The following is a 25,630-nucleotide window of genomic DNA, read 5'->3' as shown; positions in this document are numbered from 1 at the left end:
AGAGCTTTCTCACCCTCGCACGAGATACGCAGGGCTCAACGCCCGAAATTGTGTTTAAGCATTGCATACGAAAGTATTGCTATCATAGAGTATTACTGACGATTGCTATAATATTTTCAATAATATTCATTAACTCATTCACAAGGATAATAACTGCCAATTCTTTTTCCTATAATAAATATAAATATAATATCACTACATAACGTAAAAAGCTGTAAGCATCAAAATTCAAAATTTGTTTAATAGGTTTTTAATTTAGTCAAATCTCCTAATTTAGTCTCCCAAAGATTAAATGTTGCAATTATTTCTTTCTCTTTACACAAAATTAATTATTATAATAAATTGTAGAAAGATTATAATATATAATATTGTAATTAAAATTTTTATTTTAATTTAAATAAAATTTTTAATCTGTTAAAGTAATATATTAAAGCACTCTTAAAAACGGCGTAAATATGTGTAAATGCCAAAATAATTGAAATTAAGTAAACCGTTTCTATGCCAGATAGCATAACTATCAGATTTAGTCAAGCCTCTATTACGCGCAGATAACAATACCAACGACTAGCAATCATTAATAACGACTGACCAGCAATGAGTGGCGAACAATACTTCCTCTTCATTTAAAAAGTGACACAGATTGACGGTATCAGATAAATACAGTCGCATGTTCTTAAACTTTGAAGAACATGCGACTGTTTTTACCGATACCGTCAATCTGCGTCACTTTCCTTCTCTTCTATAATCCCTACAATTTTTTCGTTTCTTCAGCAGTCAACTTATCGAGTGTCTCCTAAAAATATTTGATTCTGTCAATCAGAATACCCTCGAACCCTCTTCAGAGAAAGTTAGAAAAGTTTAAGAATGTTAGTCATACTTAAAGTTTACGAACATTAAATAAAATTTTACGAACGTTTTCATTCAAGATAACACCGACAATGTAATCTTTAGACAGAAACTTTTTAAGAATTACTCTCCTTTTTATCGCGTTAAGCTGAGTTTTGAGAAATGAGTCTGATTAGTAAGACCCATTTACGTTCGCCTTCCCGACGATTTTCGCGGACCTCTTCGTGGAACTTACCAGTCCACGAAGTTTTGTACGCAAGCGGTCCGATCGATTCTCGCTTTAAGGGACGATTCACGTGCTCGCCGTACCGACGAAGGGCGCGAATCCACGACGTTTATACAGGGTAATCCAAAATAGGTCGATCGTGCGGGCGATCTCTGACAACTGACCTGTAAACCGACGACGAAACAGACCTATCGGTCGAAACTCGATTCACCAACACTGACCCTTATTTTTGCCGTCACCTCACAAATCCGTGCTAATCTTATATCTCACTTCACAAGGCTTTTCGCGTCATCATCTAGTAGATCCACCCACTTCCGACAACACATGAGACTCGCTTCAGTGAACTCCAATATGTAACTCCGATGACACACACTTAACGATTAATCGCATCCAATGTCGAATGATTTAACATTCACGTTACATCCGCATGAGTTCTGCATTCGATCACTCTTCGCTTAAATAAATTCGCGACTTTTTAACCCGGTAGTTTCCGGACGTCTGAAGAACCACGCACGTGACGTTCTTTATAGTGACGATTTTCTTCGACATACGAGATCAGTCATGCAAAAAATTTATCTGTCCACACTGTTCCTCGAGCGTGAACTTTCTCCACCGTCCAAAAGTGTCGGGCTTTGATCAAGTTTCCCTTAGCGCGGATGCCTGTTCCGCTTCGTTGATATCCAAGCTCGAGAATAGCCACAACCCCATAGCAAACTCTAACCGCAAAATCTTTCGCCAGTTTTCGTATTTCAACGAACAGGATCTTTTGCGTAAATCCTAGCAGAGACACGCGCGACACGGCCACTACCCAACTTGAAGGTTCCAGATATGCTGCGCCGCGATAGGATCGCCACGTTCGACGGTAGCCACGTGGTGCACGACGGTAGAGACGTGCCGCTAATCGCGAGCGTCGATCGCCGCGAGCTAAGCACGGAATCGTCTTGACACGACACAAATCGGTCCGCAGGGATCCGCGGTTGTCCGCGCGGCCACGAGATTCGAACTACGCTCCCCCGGTCGGACAACCGGTTCGATCGGTTCAATCTGCTGGTTCGAGGATAGTTCGACGGCGAAACCACCGGCGAACTCCCGGCGCTCGCACCAGAACGAACGACGCCCTGTTGTCGTCGCGGCACGGGGTGAACGCACGGCTTTGCGGACGACGATCCGCGCCCTCCACCGCCCAGAAACTACCTTCCGCCACTGCCACCACCATCACCGCCACCAGCAGCGTCGCCGCCGCCGCCGCCGCTGCTGCTGCCGCCACTGCCGCCGCCACCGCCGCCACCACTACCACCGCCGCCGTTGCCGACGTCACCCACCTCCACAGGCACGCTTCCAACCTTCCTTTTCATCTACCACCACCACTACTACCATCACCATCAGCGACTCCAACGCTGGCAGAAGCTTCGACACAAGCATAGAGAGGATGGAGAAGGATGAAGATAGCGTTGGAAGCCGCGTCTGTGTAGGAAGATCCTTCTCCATGAGCGTCGCGAACGTTCTTACACCAACAGCAAGTTCAACATGGACGAGCGAAAGGTATATGAGAGTCGAATACCGTGAGAAACCATCAAGGGCGTTTGTGTATAGGAACAACTTTTGGCGTTACCACCATGAGTCAGAAGCTTTGCTGGTATCGTTAGCGATTACAGCGTGAGCTCTAGCCAGATACATTACCAAAGTTTAGGCTATGGCTATGTTATAAAGACATTTCTATTAATTTACAAGCTATAATACAAGCTATAAATCATTTGAAATAAATCATAGTCTCAAGTAATGGTATGATCCTGACGTCAATAGTAGCTGGAAAATCATCGCCATTCAAACTGTTACGTTATCAAGCGTGTACGGTGTCTCGCACCGATATCATACAGGAAGTCCGATGTCGACGTCACGCGAAACGTTGATGTATTATGAATATAGACAGAGATAGTCGCGCTGCTGCAACTTCCTGCAAAATCATGGACCATCACGTACTCGATCAGCGAGATCCACTGGCGTGCGTCACAGCGCACACGTTACTACTACTACTACTACTAGCAACCAGTCATATCCTCCGACACCTTTGCAAACGTGGAGACATCCACGAACGCTATGACAGCCTCACACATCTGCGTTACCATCGCCATCGGTGTCCTCGCTGCTTCCAATACAGCTTCCAGAAACACCATTGCACATTTCCCTTCACGTACAGCACCGATACAAGGACACGGAGACTATACTCACGTAGAAACGTCCTTGTGTTAAGATCCTGCGTTTTCACGCAGTGGTTCTCTTCGCGCAGGTCGGGATCTCCGTGACGGTTGATGAGGGTAGTAACGCGGGGTGAGATCGCGACGATATATATATATACATATACATCCGCCCATTTCTCCGTCTCTTATTTTCTCTTTCTCTCCCCCCCCCCTTTCTCTCTCTTTTCCTCTCTTTCTCTCTCTCTCTCTCTTTTCATCTCTCTATCGCTAGCAGCTTCTCGCCGTGTTTACAGGGCGTCCCGACAGAGGCGCCATCACGGGGTTGTGTGGTCACGGCTGGAAGTTCTCAACGTCGATCGAATCCCCAATTGGGTGGGAGGCGTGAGCACCAAGGGTCGCTTGGTCGTGCCGGGTGGTACAGGTGGAGGTTAGAGGGAGAAATACCGAACCCTCCACACTAGCATACCACTCTTCGCGGACACCCTCCACCTTTCTCTACTCCCTCTTCGCCGTTGATAACGGTGTTACGTTGCCATTACGCGAGCTCGTGAATGGAAACGAGGCTGGACCGCTTGGAAGAAAGAGTTACTCGGTGTCTTCCGTCGATTGGCCGAGGAAAAAATCCTTAATGGCTATTCTGATCAATAATTCGAAATTTTCTTTCAATGCAGCAGGAAAGTCAGAGATAATACTTGAAGAGTAACTACAAATCCAGAGAGTTAAGTCATTCCTTATTTCCTTAAGTATGAAAAAGTAATTTCTTCTAATTTTGAGAGTAATTGGCAAAAAACATAGATAAGCTACTAATCGATGAGATGAAATATATATGCATAGTTGTGTGTATATACCTATATATATATATATGTATATTAGGCGTGAGTGTGTGTGTGTACATATACATACACATACATATATGCACCTAATTTAGTTCATTATATTTGTTATGTTCTTCGACATCAGACATGAATTATCTATATCAATGAGATATGTCGTTTGAAACATTCGAAAATGTTAAGTTCACTGAAACCGTCAAAAATTCGATGGAACTGCGATTGTACTTGCTGGAAAACGAGCAAAGCAAAACAAAAGGAGCCAAGGTAAATTGGCGAAGTTAATGAAAAAGGAATACCGAGCGTACGCATTCGTGACAGAGTGAATCAAGCTTCACGACACGATTGTATTTCCCTTTGTTTATTCGTCCTCTCTCGCACTCTTTTGCGTTGTTTTTTTTCCGTCGAACGCAGAATGGAACAGAGAGTGTGTGCCAGTAGAACAGCTTGTTGCTCGGTCGGACGGATTTGGACCAACCGCGTGCATAGAGCAGAGTGACAACAACAAAATTCCGTTTGCTGGTAACTCATATAGTAGTCAGGAAGATCACAAAGAGCTTATTGCCGTTGTATGGAATGGCATATACGTGTGTGCCAAAACTTATATGGTCGGAAACTGCGAACTCGATCAATCTTCCGCACCGTTTTCACACGTATTTAAAATATCGGCATTTCATTGTCATAATGTGACAGTAACGATATAAATAATATCATTTTTTTATTTATAAAATATAGATATATCTATTATCGGCATAAAATCGTGAATACGTGAATATAAATTCATTTTCTAAAGATTCAATTTTTGCCAATTCGGTGGCGACAGTTTTCCATACTGATCTTTTAGATCGTTTAATCTTTAACTGAATATCAATGGACACAACCTCTTCTGCTGATTCTGTGTTTTCATTTTCTTTTTTCGTAATGCTATATTCCGATTCCGATATTTTTGCTTCTTATAAATTTTTATGCACCCCGGCAAAAAAAATTAACTATCAACAACTTGATAAATAACAGATAAGTAAAATAATAACATTCACAAGTAAACAAATTTAAAAATGTTTCTAATGAAAAAAATATAAGCTAAAATAAATTATCAACGTTTAATATAAAAGTTGTAGAAAAAAAAATAATTTTGTTATAATCAATATTTATTAAATCTATTTATATTCTGCTTTATAGAGAAAACATAAATAAATATCGATATCGTTACAATTATTTCTACGTGCACGTTTATTACGAGTCATTATTTCTATTATCTATCGTTATTAATACTGTTAATATGTTCACATTACATGCATAAGCGACTAATTACTCGGGCGAGTATGCATGCATCGATCATTAAACTGTCACAAAGTTGATTATATAGAGTGTCCTAGACCTTCGACCACACCATTTAGCAACACTCGCAATTCGATGTCTCGGCTATGCGCGACTTCGAACTATTTAACTCTCCGCCCAGACGAGCATGAGAATCACCAATAATCCTCATTCCCTTCCGCCGCTTTGAGGATGCCTTTCCAGCTCTTTTTCGCAGTGTTTGAATCCAAATTGTTTTTCGCTTCAACCGTCGTCTTATACACGCTGTTTTCCACGCTACAATACGACTTGTTAGTTCCTGAAAGTTCTTTTAACGCTTGCATAATTTAGCAAGGTTCGCACCACGTGCAAACCACCCCCGCTTTTTATTCCGCGATCATCGATTCCTGTGAGAGCTTTTATTCGTGCAATAAAAACGAACATAGCGCGTGAAGCACAATTACTAAATTTTCATATAAAAACAAAAAAAAAGTCATCGGCCAAACTAAAACGTGTTCAATTTATTCAAGAATAGAAAAATTCTTGTCTTTAAAAACTAAAATATCCAAAATTGGTTAGAAATTAATTCTTGAAATAATCATATGACTACGCAATATATAATTAGTAAATGTAATATAAATAATGTGTCATGAGCATCCTGTGAATATTTCAATGTAAAATATTAATTTAAACATAATATGAGGCATCTTCTTAAACAATCCATACAAAAAAGACTATGTATGTATAACAGTAATATTTAATATATAAGAGTAATATTTCAAGACTCTATAAAAGTTCTTTTTATATTAGATCTATAAAATTTTTTTACAACTGTGTATATAATTTCGTTTTGTGCTATATACTAAATAAATAAAGATCTATAAATTATAATCATTAGCTTTACTCGTTAACAAACTGGAAATACTAAATATGTTAGAAAAAGAACATTCTTTTCTGTCTATAACTTTTCGTTGATAACTATTTATATAGAAAACTTGTAACAGAAACGCCAATAAATATAATATAATAGTATTAACAACTGCGCTGCCAACTTTATGCAGCTACCTTATTAATAGACATGAATATTTCCTCAAAGACGCATTTCAGATATTTGTTGAACCCTATTAAAATTGTACCTATTAACGGAAGCATGCGTTTGTAAGAATATCAAATACGACAGAGATTTCTGAAAATGTAACGATGCATTGATCAAATATCTGGATACATTCACGAGCGTTAAACCGCGTGCCGATATTAATACCCTGGTGGTCTTGCATCAAGATCGATCTTGTTTCCACTCTTACTAGAGCCACCTTCGGAATAGCCCGAAAGGCAAAAATCCTACGCGGAGTCATGGCAAAACCGAGAAATCCTTTGGCAACGAATAACTATTCACGGATGTGGAAAACTCGTTAGAGCGAGGAATACCGTCTCGTTTCGTGAGCTTATACCGGAAGTGGGTTTTAACGGAAGCTGAAAACTTACGAGCTCGAGTACATAGCTACCCTTGTAATCCTCGGGGAGACACTGTAACGAAGTATCAAATATAAGAAGAATGCTATATACATATATATATATATACTATATAGTACATAGAATAAATCAAATTAGTATACCTTAAACTTTCACAAAAGTATCGTCTATTAATGGGAAAAGTTATTAAATTTGATTGTTTTACTTATATAAACTGTCTCCAAGCAAAGTAAAAAATTTATTACAAAACGAAAAGTTTTTGCTCCACTTTCTTTAAACTTTTCCAATTTAATATTATTATTGCTTTCAAATACATATATAATTATAACCCTTGGTCCATTTTATATCGTCTTGTCTTGATATTTACTATAGCAATGATGTCTAGATTCTTCGGGCAGCAACCAGTTCAAGCAGAAAATAAGCGAATCCATAAAATGCAATATTTCCAGGAGAATGATTTTCCGCTTAGGGAAGGATAATCGCAAAGAAGAAATCTTTTTGGGACGCCAAGGGCATATTCTTTTAAGTAAAAAGAAAAATACAACTTTGTGAATCCTGCAGCTAACTTAAAGTTTTCACTGCACTGCGAAGACTGTGCGATAAAGGCATATTCCAACAAAAAGCCATCTTCTAATAAACTTGGCGACAAAGCAAAGACGAACGCGATGCAAAACAGGAATGCCCTGCTCTCTACACGTGCGCGCATCAACTTTCCGCACACTATGTAAATGCAGCGATACACGCCGTGAAGTTTGTTATATGACGCTAGAGTAGAAAAACGTGTTGTCACATTTTCGTAATTGTCCCGAAATTACTAATGAGAAATTTAAGTCACAATAAATGACGTTTTTAAACGTCGTTTTCATCATCGAAAGAACAGATATATTTATGTATGAGCGATGTATCTTGAGCGATGTATCACGATCTCGTGGAGTGAATAAGTATGCTCGATCTTCTACATATACATGAAAGAACGCGATACAATATTCGCATACTTCTGCCGTAATGTGCAGAGCATTGTCGGCACATTTCTTATGGCGAATCAAATTCGTAGCATGCGAACGACATGAAAATCGAAATAAGCGTAATGCGATAGCGTATGTAAAGGAAAGGAACATCAGGAGAACCAGTGAAGCAACGAGAGGAAACCAGAGATGAATGGAAATGCGCGACTCATTCTCGGAAGTGGTCGGCCTCTTCTTTTTTTATTGTTTTCCATATCCCATATAGTCTTTTGTTCACCGAGAAACAGAGATATATAGTGTCTCTGCACGCGACAGAACAGATAAGAACGCGTACAGTGTATCGCATAATGTTAGGATTTGGACACGAAAGAACGCAAAGAAGGTGAGTTTGAGAGAAAAAGGGAAAGTGCCGTCCCCAATCCTTCACGCAAGGACGAGGAATGTCAAGCTTGCCGTGTCTTTTCAACCCCTGTGCTACCGTTCGTCGACCAGGCTCTGTTTCGCGCCACTCTCGAGTGAGTGAAAGTACTTTGCTTCGAGTGAGTAAAATACTCCTGGAACTCTACGAACTTCAAAAGTTCGCCACTGCTAAAATGACACTTTACCATATCAAGTTTCGATCGGCAAATACCTAATATTCAAGTGAGCGATACGATCGAGTTTCTAAATGTTAACAAGTATAATTATGAAATATGGCTGAACGGAGACAAGAATAATCCATGATGGTAGAAAGAACGTATTCCCAAATAGTGAGACATCAATTAAAGTTTAACTAAGTAAATTTATCCAGCAATTAGCCAGAATTATTAGAAAGATTTGATGGACAATTTTTTTTCACATTTGATAAACTTACGTAAACGGTGTACATACGTATTTTTTCATCGCTTATTTGATTTTTCATGTCACTCATCGATATAGTTTAAACAGTCGATTTAAAAAATGTTCTTTACCAGGAAAAATAGATATCGTCAAATTAATTTTTCATTGTAAAGTATATTATCGATCGTAGTATCCCGCAAGTTGCTGTGTAAGTAAGAGGATCACGCGAAGCCATAGTAGAGAATTGATTCTAAAGTAATACATCCACAAAATTTAATTTAGACTCTACGGAACTTTTCACCTGTAATTCAAAAGCGAAATATCGATAGGACAATGAGCTGTTATGCAATAGCATAACAATAGCAATAGCAAGACAAATGCATATGAAAGAAATAAATTATTTTAGTTTAATGTAGGACATTTTATTATTTTAGAATTTTAAAATATTAGCAACGTATATATTTTCGCGTTTGTTATTGAATTTAAAAAAAACTGCATATATTGCTCTTTAATAAACCTCAATGGCCACATTTCTCGCTGCATCTTTCATACAGCTAACCGATACGAATATGCATTTATTGAGTATATATATATATATGTATATATATTAAACAAAATAAAGGTAGCAATGCATATCAATTTATTCGTTAGCGAATGCGTATAACCGGCTGTTTTTACAACAGAAATACAACGGAGAAAAATAATAACGTTTAAAAATATAAAACTTGCTAAATTCCAGTATGCAATTTATGATTTGTCAAAAATTGCGCGATACAATGTTTAGAGAGGGAAAAGAAGAGGATATACACTCCAACGTGTGTTTTTTAAAATAATTTTCCTCGTAGTAGTTGGAAAATTCTTTGTAAGAGCCACTTTTCAACGTTGTTTAAGTTATTACTTAAATATGAGCTTGGAAAATATCCTTAGGCCGTCGTTTTTAAGAGAAACGAGATTTTCTGTCCGTCAGGATGGACGCGAAGTTTCGGTTATATACGACAACGTCATTGTTATGCCGCGTGCTTTGCGGTAGCATACTTAGTAAAACTCGTAGAAACTCAAGACAGAGTTTGCGTGATTTTCTCAAAGAAAGCCTGCGGGCTTCGAACACGAGCGATTCAATGACCATCTTTTGTTCTCAACATTAATGTCGTCCTTTGCATTTAATGAACCGTTTACGAGACAAGTGCATCGCCACAAGAATGCATTTGAATCGAAATAGATACAATGGTGCACATACGAATGCACTCTCAGTAGGAGTCGGTAGGAAAACTCGTGCGGTCACGAAAACTCGTTTATACTTTAATATACTAATCATTTCCCGTTGGTTATTAAAACTTGCTCTCAGCGCGGCGCACCACGGCTCGATACGCAAACTTCTTAATATCCGCGTATATAATTAATCGTGGTCGGATATAAGCAAAAGTAAATTGCGGTAAATTGACGCCTGGAGCGCTTAACATAATTATCGGCTATTACTTCATAATATACGCAACCTTCCATCTGATGTCTCGATAAAAAGAGATGCATGTAAGCTCCAACAATCACAATCTTAATATCAAAATAAACAAATAACAAAAATATACGCATATGTATATTATATATACAATACATATATGAATATTGAAATGTCAAAATTTTCAAAATATTCAAGAATATATAGACAAACTTTCAAAAAATCTAAACGATCGTCTGGAAATTACATAAATAATTATAAAAGTAATCTTATAGAGTAATTCCCATTCGCTAATTTCAAAATTTCTCTTTGTGAATAAAAATTACATGCGTTTTAAATTAGAAAAGTTAATCATAATAAGGAATTTTATAAAAAATCAAATAGAATAATGTAAAAATACCATCAATAACCTTTAATTAACTTAACGGATTAAAAGAATTTTATATTCACAAATCTACTGAATCTACATCCGCTGAGATAGTAATATTTGTCAGATTAATAATATATTTCATTATCCATATATCTAAAATATATATAAAACACATATTCCAAGTAATTTCATATTCCACTTATTTCAATAGAAATTTTTTAATACTTCAATATTACTTTAACCCTAGCTCACCACACTTCGATCCAGTGGACCGCTGAACGTCTTTCGATTTTCTAGTTTTCATATAATAACACAATTTTCTAATTTCCTTATAATAAGTTCTGTTGAAACTCAAATCATTTTCTTCACCTGATATTATTATAAACACCTTATTCAGACTCTGTATTTACACAATTCCTGTATTTACAAGCTTAAAAATATTAATAAAAATGAAAATGATAAAGCAACAAAGTCGCACGATCTCACACTCACAGACCAGAGTATGACGAATTAAAGACTCAAAAATAAATATGACTAACTAGGGTTATATTTGTACAAAAAATTTTAAATATTTATTTTGAAGATTTGCAAGAAATTATTTTTGCGATCGCATATATTTTACGTCTCTGATGACACCTAAATTCTCTTTCGTACGGTCTTACATGTTATTCACAAAAACTGATGGTCTCCAGGGTGATATCCGTTGATATGTATATGTCTGTCTCCAAAGTACCAACTTCGAAACTGCTCAAACTCCTCGACACGCTCTTTAATACTCTTCAATAATTTTGCCACAAAATCCCGGAGAATCGATCGAAACTCGTTCGTCATCGTTTCAAGATGTAATCAACGTCGCAGTTCCATTCTTCGAGAATTTTTCACCACCATCCGTACAACCATGATTAATCGCTATTTTATTCTATTCGGTATGCCGGTGGTGTCGGCGTCTAAGAAAGGAGTTGCTAGTGTGGAAGAAAACCGACGAAAGTAACCAAAGAGAAAAGAAAATCCATCGTCTCCATGCACTCACCGATGCAGGACGTTTCTTCCATCTTCGTTAATATATTCCAACCGAGGACAGGTACTCGTATCCTTTCTAAGCAAGAATAAATTATCCGAACAAGTTATAAATTATTTTTAAGCTATTTCATATTTTTTCAGACGACGGATAGATTATATAAAATTATATCAAAAGTCACGAGAGAGTCTCTTATGTACAACCAACGGTGTAATGCTAGGTCTACAACGCGAGTCGTAAAGTCGTGAGTCGTAAGAATTGACCACGCAGAATCGAATTTGAGGAGAATAATCGACTGTGCGTGGTCAATTCTTATGACTCACGACTTTACGACTCGCATTGTAGATCTAGCATAAATGTTTTGAGTTGTGACTTTACGAACAAAAACCTGTTTCATTTGCTTTGTTTCTCAAGCTTCTTGGCTAGCTACGTTAATAGAAAAGAAACGTGCAATATATTTCTCATTAAAAAATTAAAAAGAATTATTTACTTTCTTTCTTTGCTTATTCACTGTTTAAGAAAGCGAAAATACTGCATCAAAAGTAAAAACGTACCCAAAAGTAAAATTGTGCGAGAAAACGCTCTATTTTAACATAAAACGCTCATTATCGTCACAATTATGCTTCTCATTATCTTTGCTGTCGTAGTGTAATGCTATCGAGATCTGCCGCTGCGATAACAATGTAGTTTTGTACCTCGGAGCTCGGAATTTGTATTTATAATAAAAGCGGTTATATGCCGCGCGCTGAAACTGTAATTTCAAATAATGCAAATCGTCCGCGAGAGTAAAGAGTTAATGTAGCGTCCCGTAGCTTGTACAACGTACAACCATTTATTGGCACGTCAAACTATTGAAATTCCTTGTATAATTTCTCTGTTAGAAATGTTTTTTATTTTTCGTCGATATTTCGTCACTCATACATAGAACGTTGTATGTACATATTATATTGCCGATTATCATTACTATTCATTACTATGTTGTAAAAGTATCAGTCAATGTTTAATTATGGGAAATAATTTTTTCACAATATGCGTTTTTTGTGAATAAACCGAATGCATTTTTAATATCGGAACAGCCTTTTTAAACCATTCCAGCAATTTCTGTAAATATCGTGATAATTACTGCTAGAATTAAAAATTGGAGAGAGTATAAATAGAAAGATTAAAATGTATAGTATCAAAAAAAGAGGAATAATCTATTTCAAATTTTTTGGTGCTAAAATAAGCGCTTTTTCTTTTCCATTTGTGAATAGTAAAATGAAAATCTTTTTACGTCACTTATCTATACTAAAAATGTACAAATATTCACAGACATTATAGGACTTCTTACAATTGAATTCACACAATATTCCTAAATAATTTTATTAAAATAATAAAAATTATTTCTCTCGGAAAAGAAAGAAATTAAAAAATTAATCAATCAATTTTTATGTTTCCACGTATTTATATCATATTTTCATGTCTCTTGAATTTTCTTCTAAATTGGATTTAATTCGTTGGATATAGTATATTAAATTATTAACGTCATACTATTAATATCATAGTCATCCATTATATTGTAACAAATTTGTGAAATATAACAGTTAAATAAGTAATATGTATACGATAAAATACGTTAAACATAATGGGCTACAGTATCGGTTTTTAAGCTAGTCTAATGGTAACGCTGAGAAAAAAACGTTTCTCTATATACAAAATTGACATTATTAACGATAATACATCGCGATCAACTGCGCTTGACAAAACTACTAAACGGAGTTATTACGGAAACATTCGTTGAGAAAGAGGAACAATAACGCGATAGATGATATCGATCCAATCGCCAGTTCTGCTTATTAATCGCAGTCTCACGAACGATTTCATTCGACAAACAACCCGATTCGCACAGTCTCTCTAGATTTCGGAACACTCGCATGGCAGCGAAACACATTGTACCGTCATGTGCAACCACTGAATTAGATGCAGGATCTACGCACATAGCTGGAAAATTACATGAGAGAGATAACAATATTGACAATATATGCCACGTATCCTTACTTTTTACGCAGTCAGTGTTGCCATTGCAGATAAGCGCGCCGTATTCGTTAATTGGCTCGTTACCGAGTAAACGTCGTGATCGGTTTCGAAAATTGTCTGTCAGTTTCGAAGCGGTGTGCGGCGGTGCAGTGGCCGAAGGATCACGATCGACGATATCAGACGGCACACAGCCACAACGAACAAGTTCAATCAGCACGCAGGTAGTAAACCGAGTTTGTATACGATTCCTAGCTCGTACTTCGAATCCAATACACGATATCTAGATCCATAAAGCCAGGCTCAAACGTAGAACCCAGACGAGGCAATTACGACAATTCGTGCGGTCTTTGCGAGTGCAGTGCAAACGAGATGCAGTGCGAAAGGAATGAAATGTATCAAGTTTTATTGCTACTTTCTCTTTCATTCATATATTTTGGACTTTACGTCTAGCCTTCTTTACTTACGAGTAAATTTAATACGTTAAATAATAGCTAAAAAAAAAAAAAAAAATTACATGGACAATTTGAATAAATTAAAATAACAATAAGTTTTTGGCCGCGAGAAGAATACAATTTTTTACTTTTATAAATTTTTTATCATATAATGAATGTAATATCATATATGAAAAAATAATTGACAAATATTAAATATACATTATATTTAATAGATACTGGAATATAAATAATATTAAATTTTTTTAGTGTAATTTTAATTGAAAAACTATGCTTTTTTTGAAACCATAATAAAAATCTAAAATTTAAAAAAGTATTAAACTCAAAATTAAAGCTTGATATATTAAAGCTTTAATTATACTGATATAAAAATGCTTTGTATACATTTCTTTTCTATTTTTATATTGTCTGAAAATAATTTTATTTTTTATTTTTATTATTTTAATTATTAGATATTTCTTATAATAATTTTCCATTACTTTCTTTAAATTTGTTCTTTAGTTACAACAATACCAAGTCATTTGTGTATGTAACAAAAATATATGTCTTTAATGTATACCTCTATATATGAAAAAGATATATAGCTTCTAGATTACGTTATACCGCTCACTTTGCACTCGACTATATTGATGTGAAATACGAATCATACTTATATACTTTTCATTTCCACATCGTTTCACAATAATTCTCTGTCTCAATCGCATCGATACCCCTCTGTATTACTTCCTGTTGTGCGGTTTACCTTCATATACCTAACCATTCCCCGTTTAACGCCGTTCCGTTGATTTCGTCTCTGTCGCGCTGCATCTCCGACCTCGTCCCACCGTCACTCGGAGTCGGTTTCCACTGCGAAGCAGGGATACGCGAGAGAGTTAAGCCAGACCGTAATAATTTTGAATTCGGTTAACCTCTAGCTCCGGCACCTCGGCAACCTTCTCGCCCCCATTTCCTAAACACCGCACTGCACCGCCTGCACCGCTACGCTCTACCACCACGAAGGGTGTAAACTGCTTGCGCGCTTTGCGATAGCCGCGGTAAATCATCAACCCGATAAGCTGACTTGCTCCTCCCAGAGCATTAGCTTAATATCGTTACACTGATTCAATTGTGTTTGGCACATCGCGATTTATTAGAAAGACACAATATCACACATAAGAGTCACAGTTACAAGAGAGAGAAAGAGAGAGAGAGATTTTTCCTCTTCTAAAAAGAGTAATATAAAATATAGCTACAATATAATTTATTTATATAACGACGATATTATATATATATATATATATATATATATATATATTAAAGACTGTGAACATGAATAGTTATCAGCCGTAATTGATATTTTATTGACAAAGTATATTTAATTAATAATAAATTATAAATAACGTTAAAAATTTTTTATTAAAAATAAAAAACTATAATTTTCAAACTTTAATATTTTAATGTTTTCACTAAAATTTACATGTTGAAAAATTAATAACAAATATTAAATTAACAGAAAAATATTAAAATTTTATATCTCATCGACAATAGAGATAAATAAATCACGCCAATAAGGTGAGTGTAACTAACGAGAAAAGGTGTTTTTCGTTGCACCACGTTTTGCCACTTGGAGATTTATAATATATCCGTTGTGTGAGCGGGGCTTGGGATTTTTAATTAAATCAAAACTCACGATCGACTCGACTCATTAAAACACCACAGGAAGGAAATGACGATAAAAAAAAAAGAGATAAAAAATTATGGAAAATGTTCGTATTTCAAGTAAAAAAATATACTGTTTGTCCTGCAGAGATTAACAATCGAATAAACAATAAAGCAATCTTGCCCTTTATGGTCATTAACTTTAAATAAAATAATTGGCAATTTTCGATGCAAAAGTTTAGATAAAAAATCTCAATGAACCTCAAAATAACAAATAACACATGCGTTGAATTTTTCTTCTATTACTACCTCGTATAGAATAATATTTTTTACCAAATAAATCAATTAGAAAAACATTTATAAATTATGAGCGTGATACATAAATTATAACCAAAATTGTCATCAATGAAAAAAGAATATTTAACTCTATACAATCTAATTCTTTATTCCACAGTTAAAAAAAATTATATAATATGTAAGTGACAAATATATTATATATTTATACATAAAAATTATAAAAATAGTAATAGAATTATTGCATTAAAATGTAATAATAGAAGAAAACATTTGACATATAATTATTAAACAATTTTTTCTTGTTTATTGAACCAATAAAAAAAGAAAAAGATATTATAACAGATGAAGTAAACGCAATCAGCTCTTGCAAAAGGCTATGAAACTCATATGATGCTCCACAGCATATCTGCATCCTACATAAACGCATGTCTAAATCTAAAAGGTATGTCAAACTCAATTATAGACATCAAAGACTTGCGCAGGTAAATCTGTTTCACGTTCTGACATAGCTCTAAATTTCGAATGGATAGAGGAACTTCATTGCGCGCAAACGATTATCAACTCATTTTGACTCTTTCGTTTTCCGATCCAGGCTTTCGTGCCAAACGATGGAATTTGCGCGAGTAATAGCAAAAAAACCTATGAATTCAAATTGCCGTTTGAGAAAGACGCCATGTATTTTTAATTAAAAAGAAACGCTATCACAGATATAAGTATAGGGACAAAACATCCTCGTAGAAAATACCTTCTTGGTCGTTAGAACTTCTCTCTCGCGGCCTTTGGCATCGTTCGTCGCTCGACGATTCTGAGAATGCTGCAACAGCAATCGACGATACACTCCTATACTCCTATTTCTCAACAGAACACAATGAAACGAAACTCGCTTGATGTCTTTCCCGATCTCATTGTTATATTCCTCGTTATCGCGACAGTCGCGCAGCATGCGCATGACTTTTCATTTTCTGTATTGCAACACGCGTTGTTATACAATTTTATTTTTCTGTTTCTTATTTTATACATATACATTTTACTGTATTTTATATATTTTTTTTAATTATTACTTATTATTATTAGAAACTGAAAAAGTTTTTTAATTTTTCCGTATTATATTATATGTATAGCTGAAGGAATCTAAAGGTGACTATTAATATGTCTCCTATAAGTATAATTAAGTGTACATCTTTTATTTTCAATTATTAACAGAAATATCGAATTCCAGTATTTACAAATCGCGATATACTATATGTTTGAAACTTTTTTCAAATTCGCGAATTACGGTTGACAAATAGAGCGTGATAAATGTTCGAGAAAAATTTGATCGAAATCGGAATAAAATATCGATTCTGACAGTCATCGATGCTATGTTGAATGTGAATTTCCACATCGTGAACGGCTGAAATGCAAAGTTTGATCACACAAAGACAATCTAACAAAGGGCGTTACTTCGAAGTGCTATCTGAAATATCGATTTTCACGCGATATCGTGAAGAAATTCAACAAACCCTGTACGGACCAAAAGAAATAATAATTGTGCAGCAAATATTCTCTTAAAATGCCACATTTTTTTTAATATGATATTTTATTTAAGAGAAAAGAAATGGGATTTCTTGATTTTCAATTGTGTGAGATAGAGATATGGTCATTATTATGTATAGGTACATATATCAAAAAGTATACGTACACACACACACCCACAAAATTTTGAAATTAAAATCTAAAATAATTGCAAAATGACTTCAGTTTACTTATTTATAAGTAAAATTATAAAGTTGGCATACTTCCTTCGTGTAACATAATGCAATATGAAAAATATTATTTCTATGTATAAAACAATCTCTTTATTATATTTTATTATAAATATACATACATATAATATGCGCATATGCGCATATAATATGTATATATATATTATTATATAAGATATAATTCGTTTATAAATCCGACAATAAGTAAAGCTTTTACGACAAAGCATAAGCTAAATAATAATAAAAATCCATACTCAGCAGATAGAAAAACACGGGAATTCTTATAAGCACTGTTATTTTGTGATAAAATCACCTAAGTTATATCACTCGTTAAATTGTATGCGTGCCACTCTGACAAATAGCACACGAAAAGTGAATTTTCCATCACACTCGCCGTACATTTTAATAAACTATATCGAATAATCAACGCCAGCTCACCAGCTCGCACTGTCATAGATGCGAAGTGACTTGATATCGAATTATTAATCTTTTCATCCGTTGGTACAATTTCATCACACGTTTGACGTTCCATTACCAGAACGCATTTTTTTATATTTTTTTAATATTAATACAACGTATATATAATTATGATTCAATTTTATGGTGGAATAATAATTTTATAATAATAATATAATGGTATTGCAATAATAGCACTATAATCGATAATATGTATATACATTTCTTATATTTATTTTCTAAAAATAAAAACTCCAATTATTACCACAAATTCCAATCATGTTCTTCGGAATTATATTTGAAAAATTTATATTTGCAAACGATGTAGTATAATGGTCAAAATTAGTGCACTATATTATACGAACAATGATATGTGTATAATTGTTCAATTAATATTCCATCAACATGTGCAATATGCACGATATCTTACGCAAATATGCACGGAGTACAATGTTGTAAGATATGTTAAAAGCGCAAGTAAGAACAGAGCGTGCTCCTGAATAACTCCAAGAAGGTGGGCTGTAATAATCTATATGTGGGGACCTTGACTTGCAAATTAGTTTATTATTTTCGCATCCGGGATAACCGTATCGCCACCTCCCTTTAGGTATACGACGAGGTAATGCGCCTGGCCTGCGGGCGAAATACTGCCCTGTAATTGGACACCGCTAATGCATCCCGTTCTCGTTCGTCGAACGTGAATGGAATAAGGTGACTGTAAAGAAGCCACGAGAAAATCGAAGCGAAGAAGGCGAAAGAGAGAGACGTGAGGATGGGTGTCACGTGCCGATGCGATAAGCGTCGTTATTTAGTTTGATCGTACAACCGATCTATTTTCTCTCCGCGGCCCATATCTTCCATCTCGATTCGCCCTCGACACTTTGTCGACGTTTCTGTTCAGCTTTCCGTTCAGCATCACTCTCTCTCTCTCTCTCGACTTTCTCAACATCGTCCAGCCGTCGCTTTTCCGCGGTTTCTCCACCGCATAATGTACTCCGTTGCATTTCCATTCGGATCTACATCGACCATTCCACGGTTACCATTTTTATTTTTCAGGAGGTTTCCTTTCTTTCGCTTGTTCAACGCTCGCTTTACGACCACCTCTACCTGCCACAAATGCGCACACTTTTTTGACATGTCTTCCCTCACCCTCACTTCTTTCCCATTGCCCTTCCCATCTTCTCGGCGTGTACTTCCTATTTCTCGACTGAATCTGCTATATTTCGTTCTGCTATATTTCGATTCAGAGCCCGCAGCTTCTGGGGGCTTTAGTTTTTCTCGCAGCTCGAAGATGCTAAGATCGAGATAAAATTGACGATCCTCGAACGTTTCAAAAATTCGCAATAGTACTCGGCACGGCCATATTTCGTTCTCCGCGAAAGCGCGATAATCCGGCCGAACTTTCATTTACCGAAGATGGTGCTCATGCTCGAAGACAAAGAGAGAAGGTAAGGAAACCAAAAAGGATAGTAACAACAGACAGGACCAAAGAAATTGAATCCATTATGCGGTAGATTCGACGATAAAGCTCCAAAAAGGTTTATCTTATATCGACCCAATGTTCTTGAAAGTTAATACGTTACTTTTCGATAACAAGAAACTCAATCAGATCGTTCATTATATTGAAAGTAATTCAATGTCACGTCACATTGACTTCTTATTAAAACATTCCAAGTTCAGGGATAAAAAACTAATTTTACACCATCATCATTATCCTACCTTCAACGCCACTCAAGGAAAGAGTGATCGAGATTTGCGTTGATTATCGACTATATTTGCAGTTCTATAACTATCACAAAATGCAATTCACTAGTTTATAAAATACTGTACATAATGTACATAAATCGAAAACTTCGATTCAATTGGCATTTGTACGATATTTTGCAACAAATCAAATAACTGATATTAAAGTATAAAAAGTTTGATAAAGCACAGTGATAACCAGGGCTTCGTTTACCGAAAGGTGAGACGAGCCTGCAGGAAGGAATAGAAATTGAATATATTACGACTGAAGCGTCGCTGTATAGCGCAGGGTCGTCTATCTTACTGATTTTCTTGGCAAACTCGTTCGCTCCTTAGGCAATGTATTCATATCGCCTTTAAATAATTGGACAGAATATTGCCCGCTATATACAACGTTTATTACCGACGAATAAACTTCGCAAATTTTAGACAAATTTGTTTGTTTTACAGATAACTTTTATGCATGTCATGTTTATTAATATCTTCATTTTAACTTGAAGAAATTTTTATGTAAATTGTACCTGATCAACTTGAACTTGAATAATATATTCTTTCAACGTAATTGTGTAAGTTACTTATAAGAAAACATTCGCACAACTTCTTTAATACAACTTCTTTAACATGTAGTAGCTTGTATATACGTAAATATGTTGTAGATGTAGAGTTATGCGAAATGTATATTTCTTTCTTATATATGTACTTCTTATATATGCTTTATTGAAAAAGTATTGGGAGGTAGAAAGCTGCTCTTGAAGTTACATTAACATATTAGATCGAATATCAGATAAACTTACAAAAATAGCGCTTGAAACCGCAGATATCTTGCAATATTAAAAACGCTTTGTGTAATATTCATCAATATTTCGAAATGAATATAAATTCCGAAAAATCTGAATGGGTAGGTATAAAATAGTACCAATATTATAAAACATTAATTTAAAATATTTTTACACAGTCGGCAATATTTAATCAAAATTATATAGATATATCGAGTTAATGGAAAAATATCTCCAATTTTTTATTACTCTACAATATATCCGAGGTTCCTCAAAAATGGGAGAAAAAACCGCGAGTGTTTTCTCATTAAAAGAATAATATTGAGAGAAAAATCAAACTTAAAACATTTTAAATGAAAAAGAATTAAATCTAAACACGAAGAATGTGTGGACTGCAACGGCAAAAAAACGCTATCAAGAGACACAGTATTAGCGTTTCGCGCCAAGTGCACGCGCTCTAGCAACGTATTTTCTATCTACTCGAAACACATAAACTACGCGGTTCGAATCGAGAGAATGTAAAACATCTCATCAAAGTGATACAAATAGATACTAATAGTTAACTTCAATTATTTATTCCATTGTTATTCTATTGTTATTATAAAAACTGTTGAATTTATAATATTTGTTTCAAAAAGACAGATTTATTTAATATATATATATTCATATAACATATATATATTATATGTAAGATAATAAAAATTAAAATGTATTGTAATAGCGACCATTTTCACAAAATCTAGTAAGATACCGTTACATCAGCGTTCATTAGATCTCTACCAGTGTCGTTAGCGTTACAGGCCCCGCGGAGCATGCTCTCAAGAAAGAACGTAATTATAATAATGATGACGAGAATGCATAATAAGAAACTACGTTAATGCATTGCGAAATCCAATTATTGACACGAATAAGTAAGAAAAGAACACACCTAGCGACTTTGTAGTGGCCCCTTATGAATTTCTTGCGTTAAGATTATTTAATGAAAGGAATAAAGCGAGAGCTTCTGGAAGCGAAGTGATCGTTACAGATATCTAGCGTGGCAAAGAGATAGGACCAATGGGATATTTCAACCAAAAAAAACTCGCTCAAGAGCTCCCCTTTTTTCATAGTAATTTCTGCGATCGTCAATCCTTTGTAATTACGCAAGAATCTTTCCGAATTAATCGGCACGAAATTGTACAAAATAAACATGGAAAAGAACCGTATCAATATTTGCTTAATTACCTATATTAAAGGAGTATCCAATCAACTTTAGTTTAGATTTTTAGTAATATTGCTAATAAAAAGATGTTTTGTTTAAAAAGTTAATTTCAATAACTTTTATGAAAGAGAAAAAAATTAATATAGGTTATTAACTGAAGTGGTTTATTTTAGATATTTAGATTAATGTTATAGGTGTAAAAATATGTACACATATTACGTACGTGAATTATTAACAATAACGTGCGATAAATATTCTGTCTTGATTGATTTTACAATTGTTTCACACTTATATTATTCTTTATTAATTTGATGGATTATTTGGGTTTGTTTAGGTATCATCAACAATTCATTTTCATTGCCTTCCGTTCAAACATCTTTCTTTGAAAGGAAAGTTCTTTTACTTATTCACGCACATAGACAGTGCCTGTCATTAAACAGAAGCGTAATTAGTCAGAGATATATCCTACATTATCCGATCTATGAAACGGAAATAGAACATTTACGAGAATACTTTGACGAGAATGTCAATTAGTGCGACAATTTTTATCTCGAAGGAACAATCGACCCGATTCAAGGAGCAACAGAAAAAACTCGAACGTCAAATGTCAACAAACGACAGTGCTCGAGTTTCGCGATGGACGATAATTCGTCGCGCAGCAATAATCGAAAAGATCATTTGTCTTCTACAAATCGCAAGTAAAAAGGAAAGAATAATGGCTGTCTATAATGTCCTTACCTTTCCGGAGCCCCTTGAGTTGCATAGGAGAACACCGGCAGCGTGAATCCTGTATTCTTTGTCGAGTTGCTCGTGTTGTCCTTGAATTTTCCTGCAGACAAAAAATTTAATGAAAAGATTAATTTAAAACGTCTCCTAAAAGCGACTACAAGCTTCCTATACGCTGCTAAATTAAATGCATCATAATAAATAAAATTACAATGGAAGTTATTATCGATAGCTGCAAGCATAAGCAATATATCATAATAACCAGAAATTCATTGCAAGTAAAAATTTTCTTTTAATTTTTACATTGAGAAAATATATTTGCATAAAAGAATCCATCACTTCAAGCACCATTTTCACATAAAACTACATAGTATAAAAACAGTTTGGTCATCATCTTTAGATCCTTTGGCTACGAGCCTAAGTCGCCATAACGAGAAGAAGATGGCACCCTCACAACATACTGGCACATTTTTCGAAAGACTCTCAGCCGGTGATTTATAAACTAAAAAAGTTTCTCGCGCGAGGCAACTTTGTCAATTACGGGAAAGCAAACAATCTTATAAATTAGGTCCCTCGCGCTTACTTCTTCGTGTGGCGCGGAGTGATCCTGTGCACTCGCGTGCACTCGCATGTGATCGCTATAGTCGCTAGCACATGACGGACTAGCGCAAGAGCGAGCGGGAGTTCTCCGTCCTATCCGGGAAATTCTCCGAAGCTTGACGGCGCAGTAAAGTTCAGAAGGGAATTAATTGCGCGGGCGAGAGGTATCGCACGGGCTTTTTTGTCGATTAAGCTGATTTTGAAAGCGGTTGCAGGACGCTTTAACACGTCGAGCGACGGCGATAACATGCTAATCTTGCCTACAAAGACTTCGCTAACGTCGTAGACTGTATATACGAAACACTCTGCTCGAGAGAAATAGAGGGTTATTAACAAAATTGAATAATACCTCATAGATTAACAGGCATTTTGAAATATATCAACCGAGTAATGTAGAATATCTCAAAAATTCCCGAGTAGGTACACAAAGTACTCATTATAATGACTTTGTAAGTATTTGCGATAAACAGATAAAAAATTTTGTATTTAGAATCGTACTTGTTTCAAATAAACAATACTTTGTAATATCATAGATTATATTCATACACATTATATGATTCAATATCTTAAGATATTAATAACATAGTATTATAATTTAATCTTTATGATTGTGAGCGGCATAGGCTTCTCACGGTATTTCTCACACAGATTTTTTAAATTATTTTAATAATGTTCAACAAATATATTTTAATGATGAAAGCTTTAAAACTTAAAAATAAAGTGAGTAAATATCCCAAATTAAATAAGAAATAATTATTTATTATTTACGTACAGTCTCAAATAATAATTTAAAAGTCTTAAAATAAAAATAAAGTTTTTAGCAATATTCATGTCTGTTTATTATTTAATTATTCCTTTGTCAACTTTAAATTGATAACAGATAACGTAAGTAGATAAATAAAATTATAAAGAATATATAATATTCTATTCTTGGGCTTCAAAGAACGAAGAAAAATATTATTATCATGAATGTCTTTTGAACAAAATAAATTAGACCTATTCAAGCAGACATAATGCTCGTTGCATTACACTGCAAGATAAACATTTGCGGAACAATGGCAAAAAAGCAAGATTGTTTAGGGATTTGAGAACAAAGTAAATAGTTGAATTATATGTCGATTGTGATGTGCGATTCGTTCCATCTCCGGCAGCTTTATCGTACGGCGAACAAAATTTACCGCTAACACATAATTTCTCGTTTAATATCTCTCACAATATACTAACATATTATACTGTAGTAATATTATCTATAGTAATATTTCATCGGATAAATTTACATAAGCGTTATCGATATTCGCTTTTTCCCTAGACTTTCTCTTCAAAAAATTTTCCACCCCGCCAGAATCGATTTAAGTAAAGGTTATCCATTCGATTTCCGCCGCAAAGTAACCTAGGTACCCAGGTACCTTAGTTCTACCATCAGAAATCTTTCTCCTTCGCGAACAATTCCTATCTCTTGCCTCAGCCAAGATCGTCGTAGCAACCGCGGAATAATGAATATGTAGAAGCTATTTATCAATACAAAGAAATATTGCATTTATCACTTTTGTCGTGTAACTCTATTATACTTGGTTACATCCAAATCTGTAACAAATCTGTTAATGTAGCATTTTATCTCAAATCTGCTTAATACAAATTATATAGGCAGATCTTAACAATTAGTCTTACATTTTTAATTTATGCAACCGTCTGAACAATCGCTTCTTTAAATGCATATTCTTTCGTGTATCAGAGGCAAAAATTTTAAAGATTTCTAGGTACCCATTATCTCATAAATTTATCAATGCTGCGCATATTCAAAGAGCCGACTATGAGAGGATCACCGTGTGCAAACATGACGCGAGACACCGCAAACGCGAGGGTGGAGCTATGCAAACAACTTCGTGTTCGTATAGGCGTGAAAAAAAGTCTCGCATCCCGCTGGCCTGCTCTCTTTCTCAAGACGTTACCTTGTCACGTACAATGCAAAGGATGAGAATAATTTCAAAAGTGCTTGCAAAATAAAATAAAGCGTGCGCGATACGCCTGAGAACTATGTCATGTTTTCGTTTTCGAGTCGATCCATTACGAAATCAACGCCAAGTATTTACAATAAATCGTATAATTGAACTTCACGCGACGATAAGATAATGCGCAAGTTACGAATCTTTGTGATGTTGCGTACTGTAAACTGAAAAGTTAGTTTAAACCTTGGATATTAATGAGTTAAGCTTCGTTAAGACGTAATTTCACTCGTTATGTTCGCTTGAACATTATGCAGAGTGTGCTGAAGTTAACGCGATGAAACATTTTCTGATGGGAGTAAAAAGTGATGCGATAAAATTATTACTCCGTCACGGGACCGCCCACGCTAAATCTTTTAGAAGTTAAGCTCTCGTATTCCCACGGGAGTCGGCTCTAACATAAAGTTCACGGTTATCCCGCGTTTTAGTTGCCTCTAGTAAATGCATTATTCGGCAGCCTTTACTACACAAATAATTACTTAT

General features: G+C 35.1%; 2 protein-coding genes across 3 annotated transcripts in view; both read right to left on the bottom strand.

Moving 5' to 3' along the window:
- Positions 1–2,273, bottom strand: part of LOC143900015 (uncharacterized) — a 297,879-nt gene extending 295,606 nt beyond the window's left edge. The window contains exon 1 of one of the 2 annotated variants that reach the window (XM_077410902.1): positions 1,237–2,273. The gene's annotated coding sequence lies outside the window, so the exon portion shown is untranslated. The remainder of the gene's footprint in view (positions 1–1,236) is intronic. The other variant, XM_077410901.1, reaches the window with a different exon arrangement.
- LOC143900045 (uncharacterized) overlaps positions 1–25,630 on the bottom strand; it is an 86,138-nt gene that overhangs the window by 17,054 nt on the left and 43,454 nt on the right. The window contains exon 4 of the mRNA XM_077410969.1: positions 22,557–22,647. Coding sequence (XP_077267095.1) covers positions 22,557–22,647 — 91 coding nt within the window. The remainder of the gene's footprint in view (positions 1–22,556; positions 22,648–25,630) is intronic.

The sequence above is a fragment of the Temnothorax americanus genome, unplaced genomic scaffold (assembly GCF_048541705.1).
Source record: "Temnothorax americanus isolate GAGA-0224 unplaced genomic scaffold, ASM4854170v1 Scaffold3, whole genome shotgun sequence".
NCBI classification, from domain to species: domain Eukaryota; kingdom Metazoa; phylum Arthropoda; class Insecta; order Hymenoptera; family Formicidae; genus Temnothorax; species Temnothorax americanus.
This window is presented reverse-complemented; position numbering and strand designations above follow the sequence as displayed.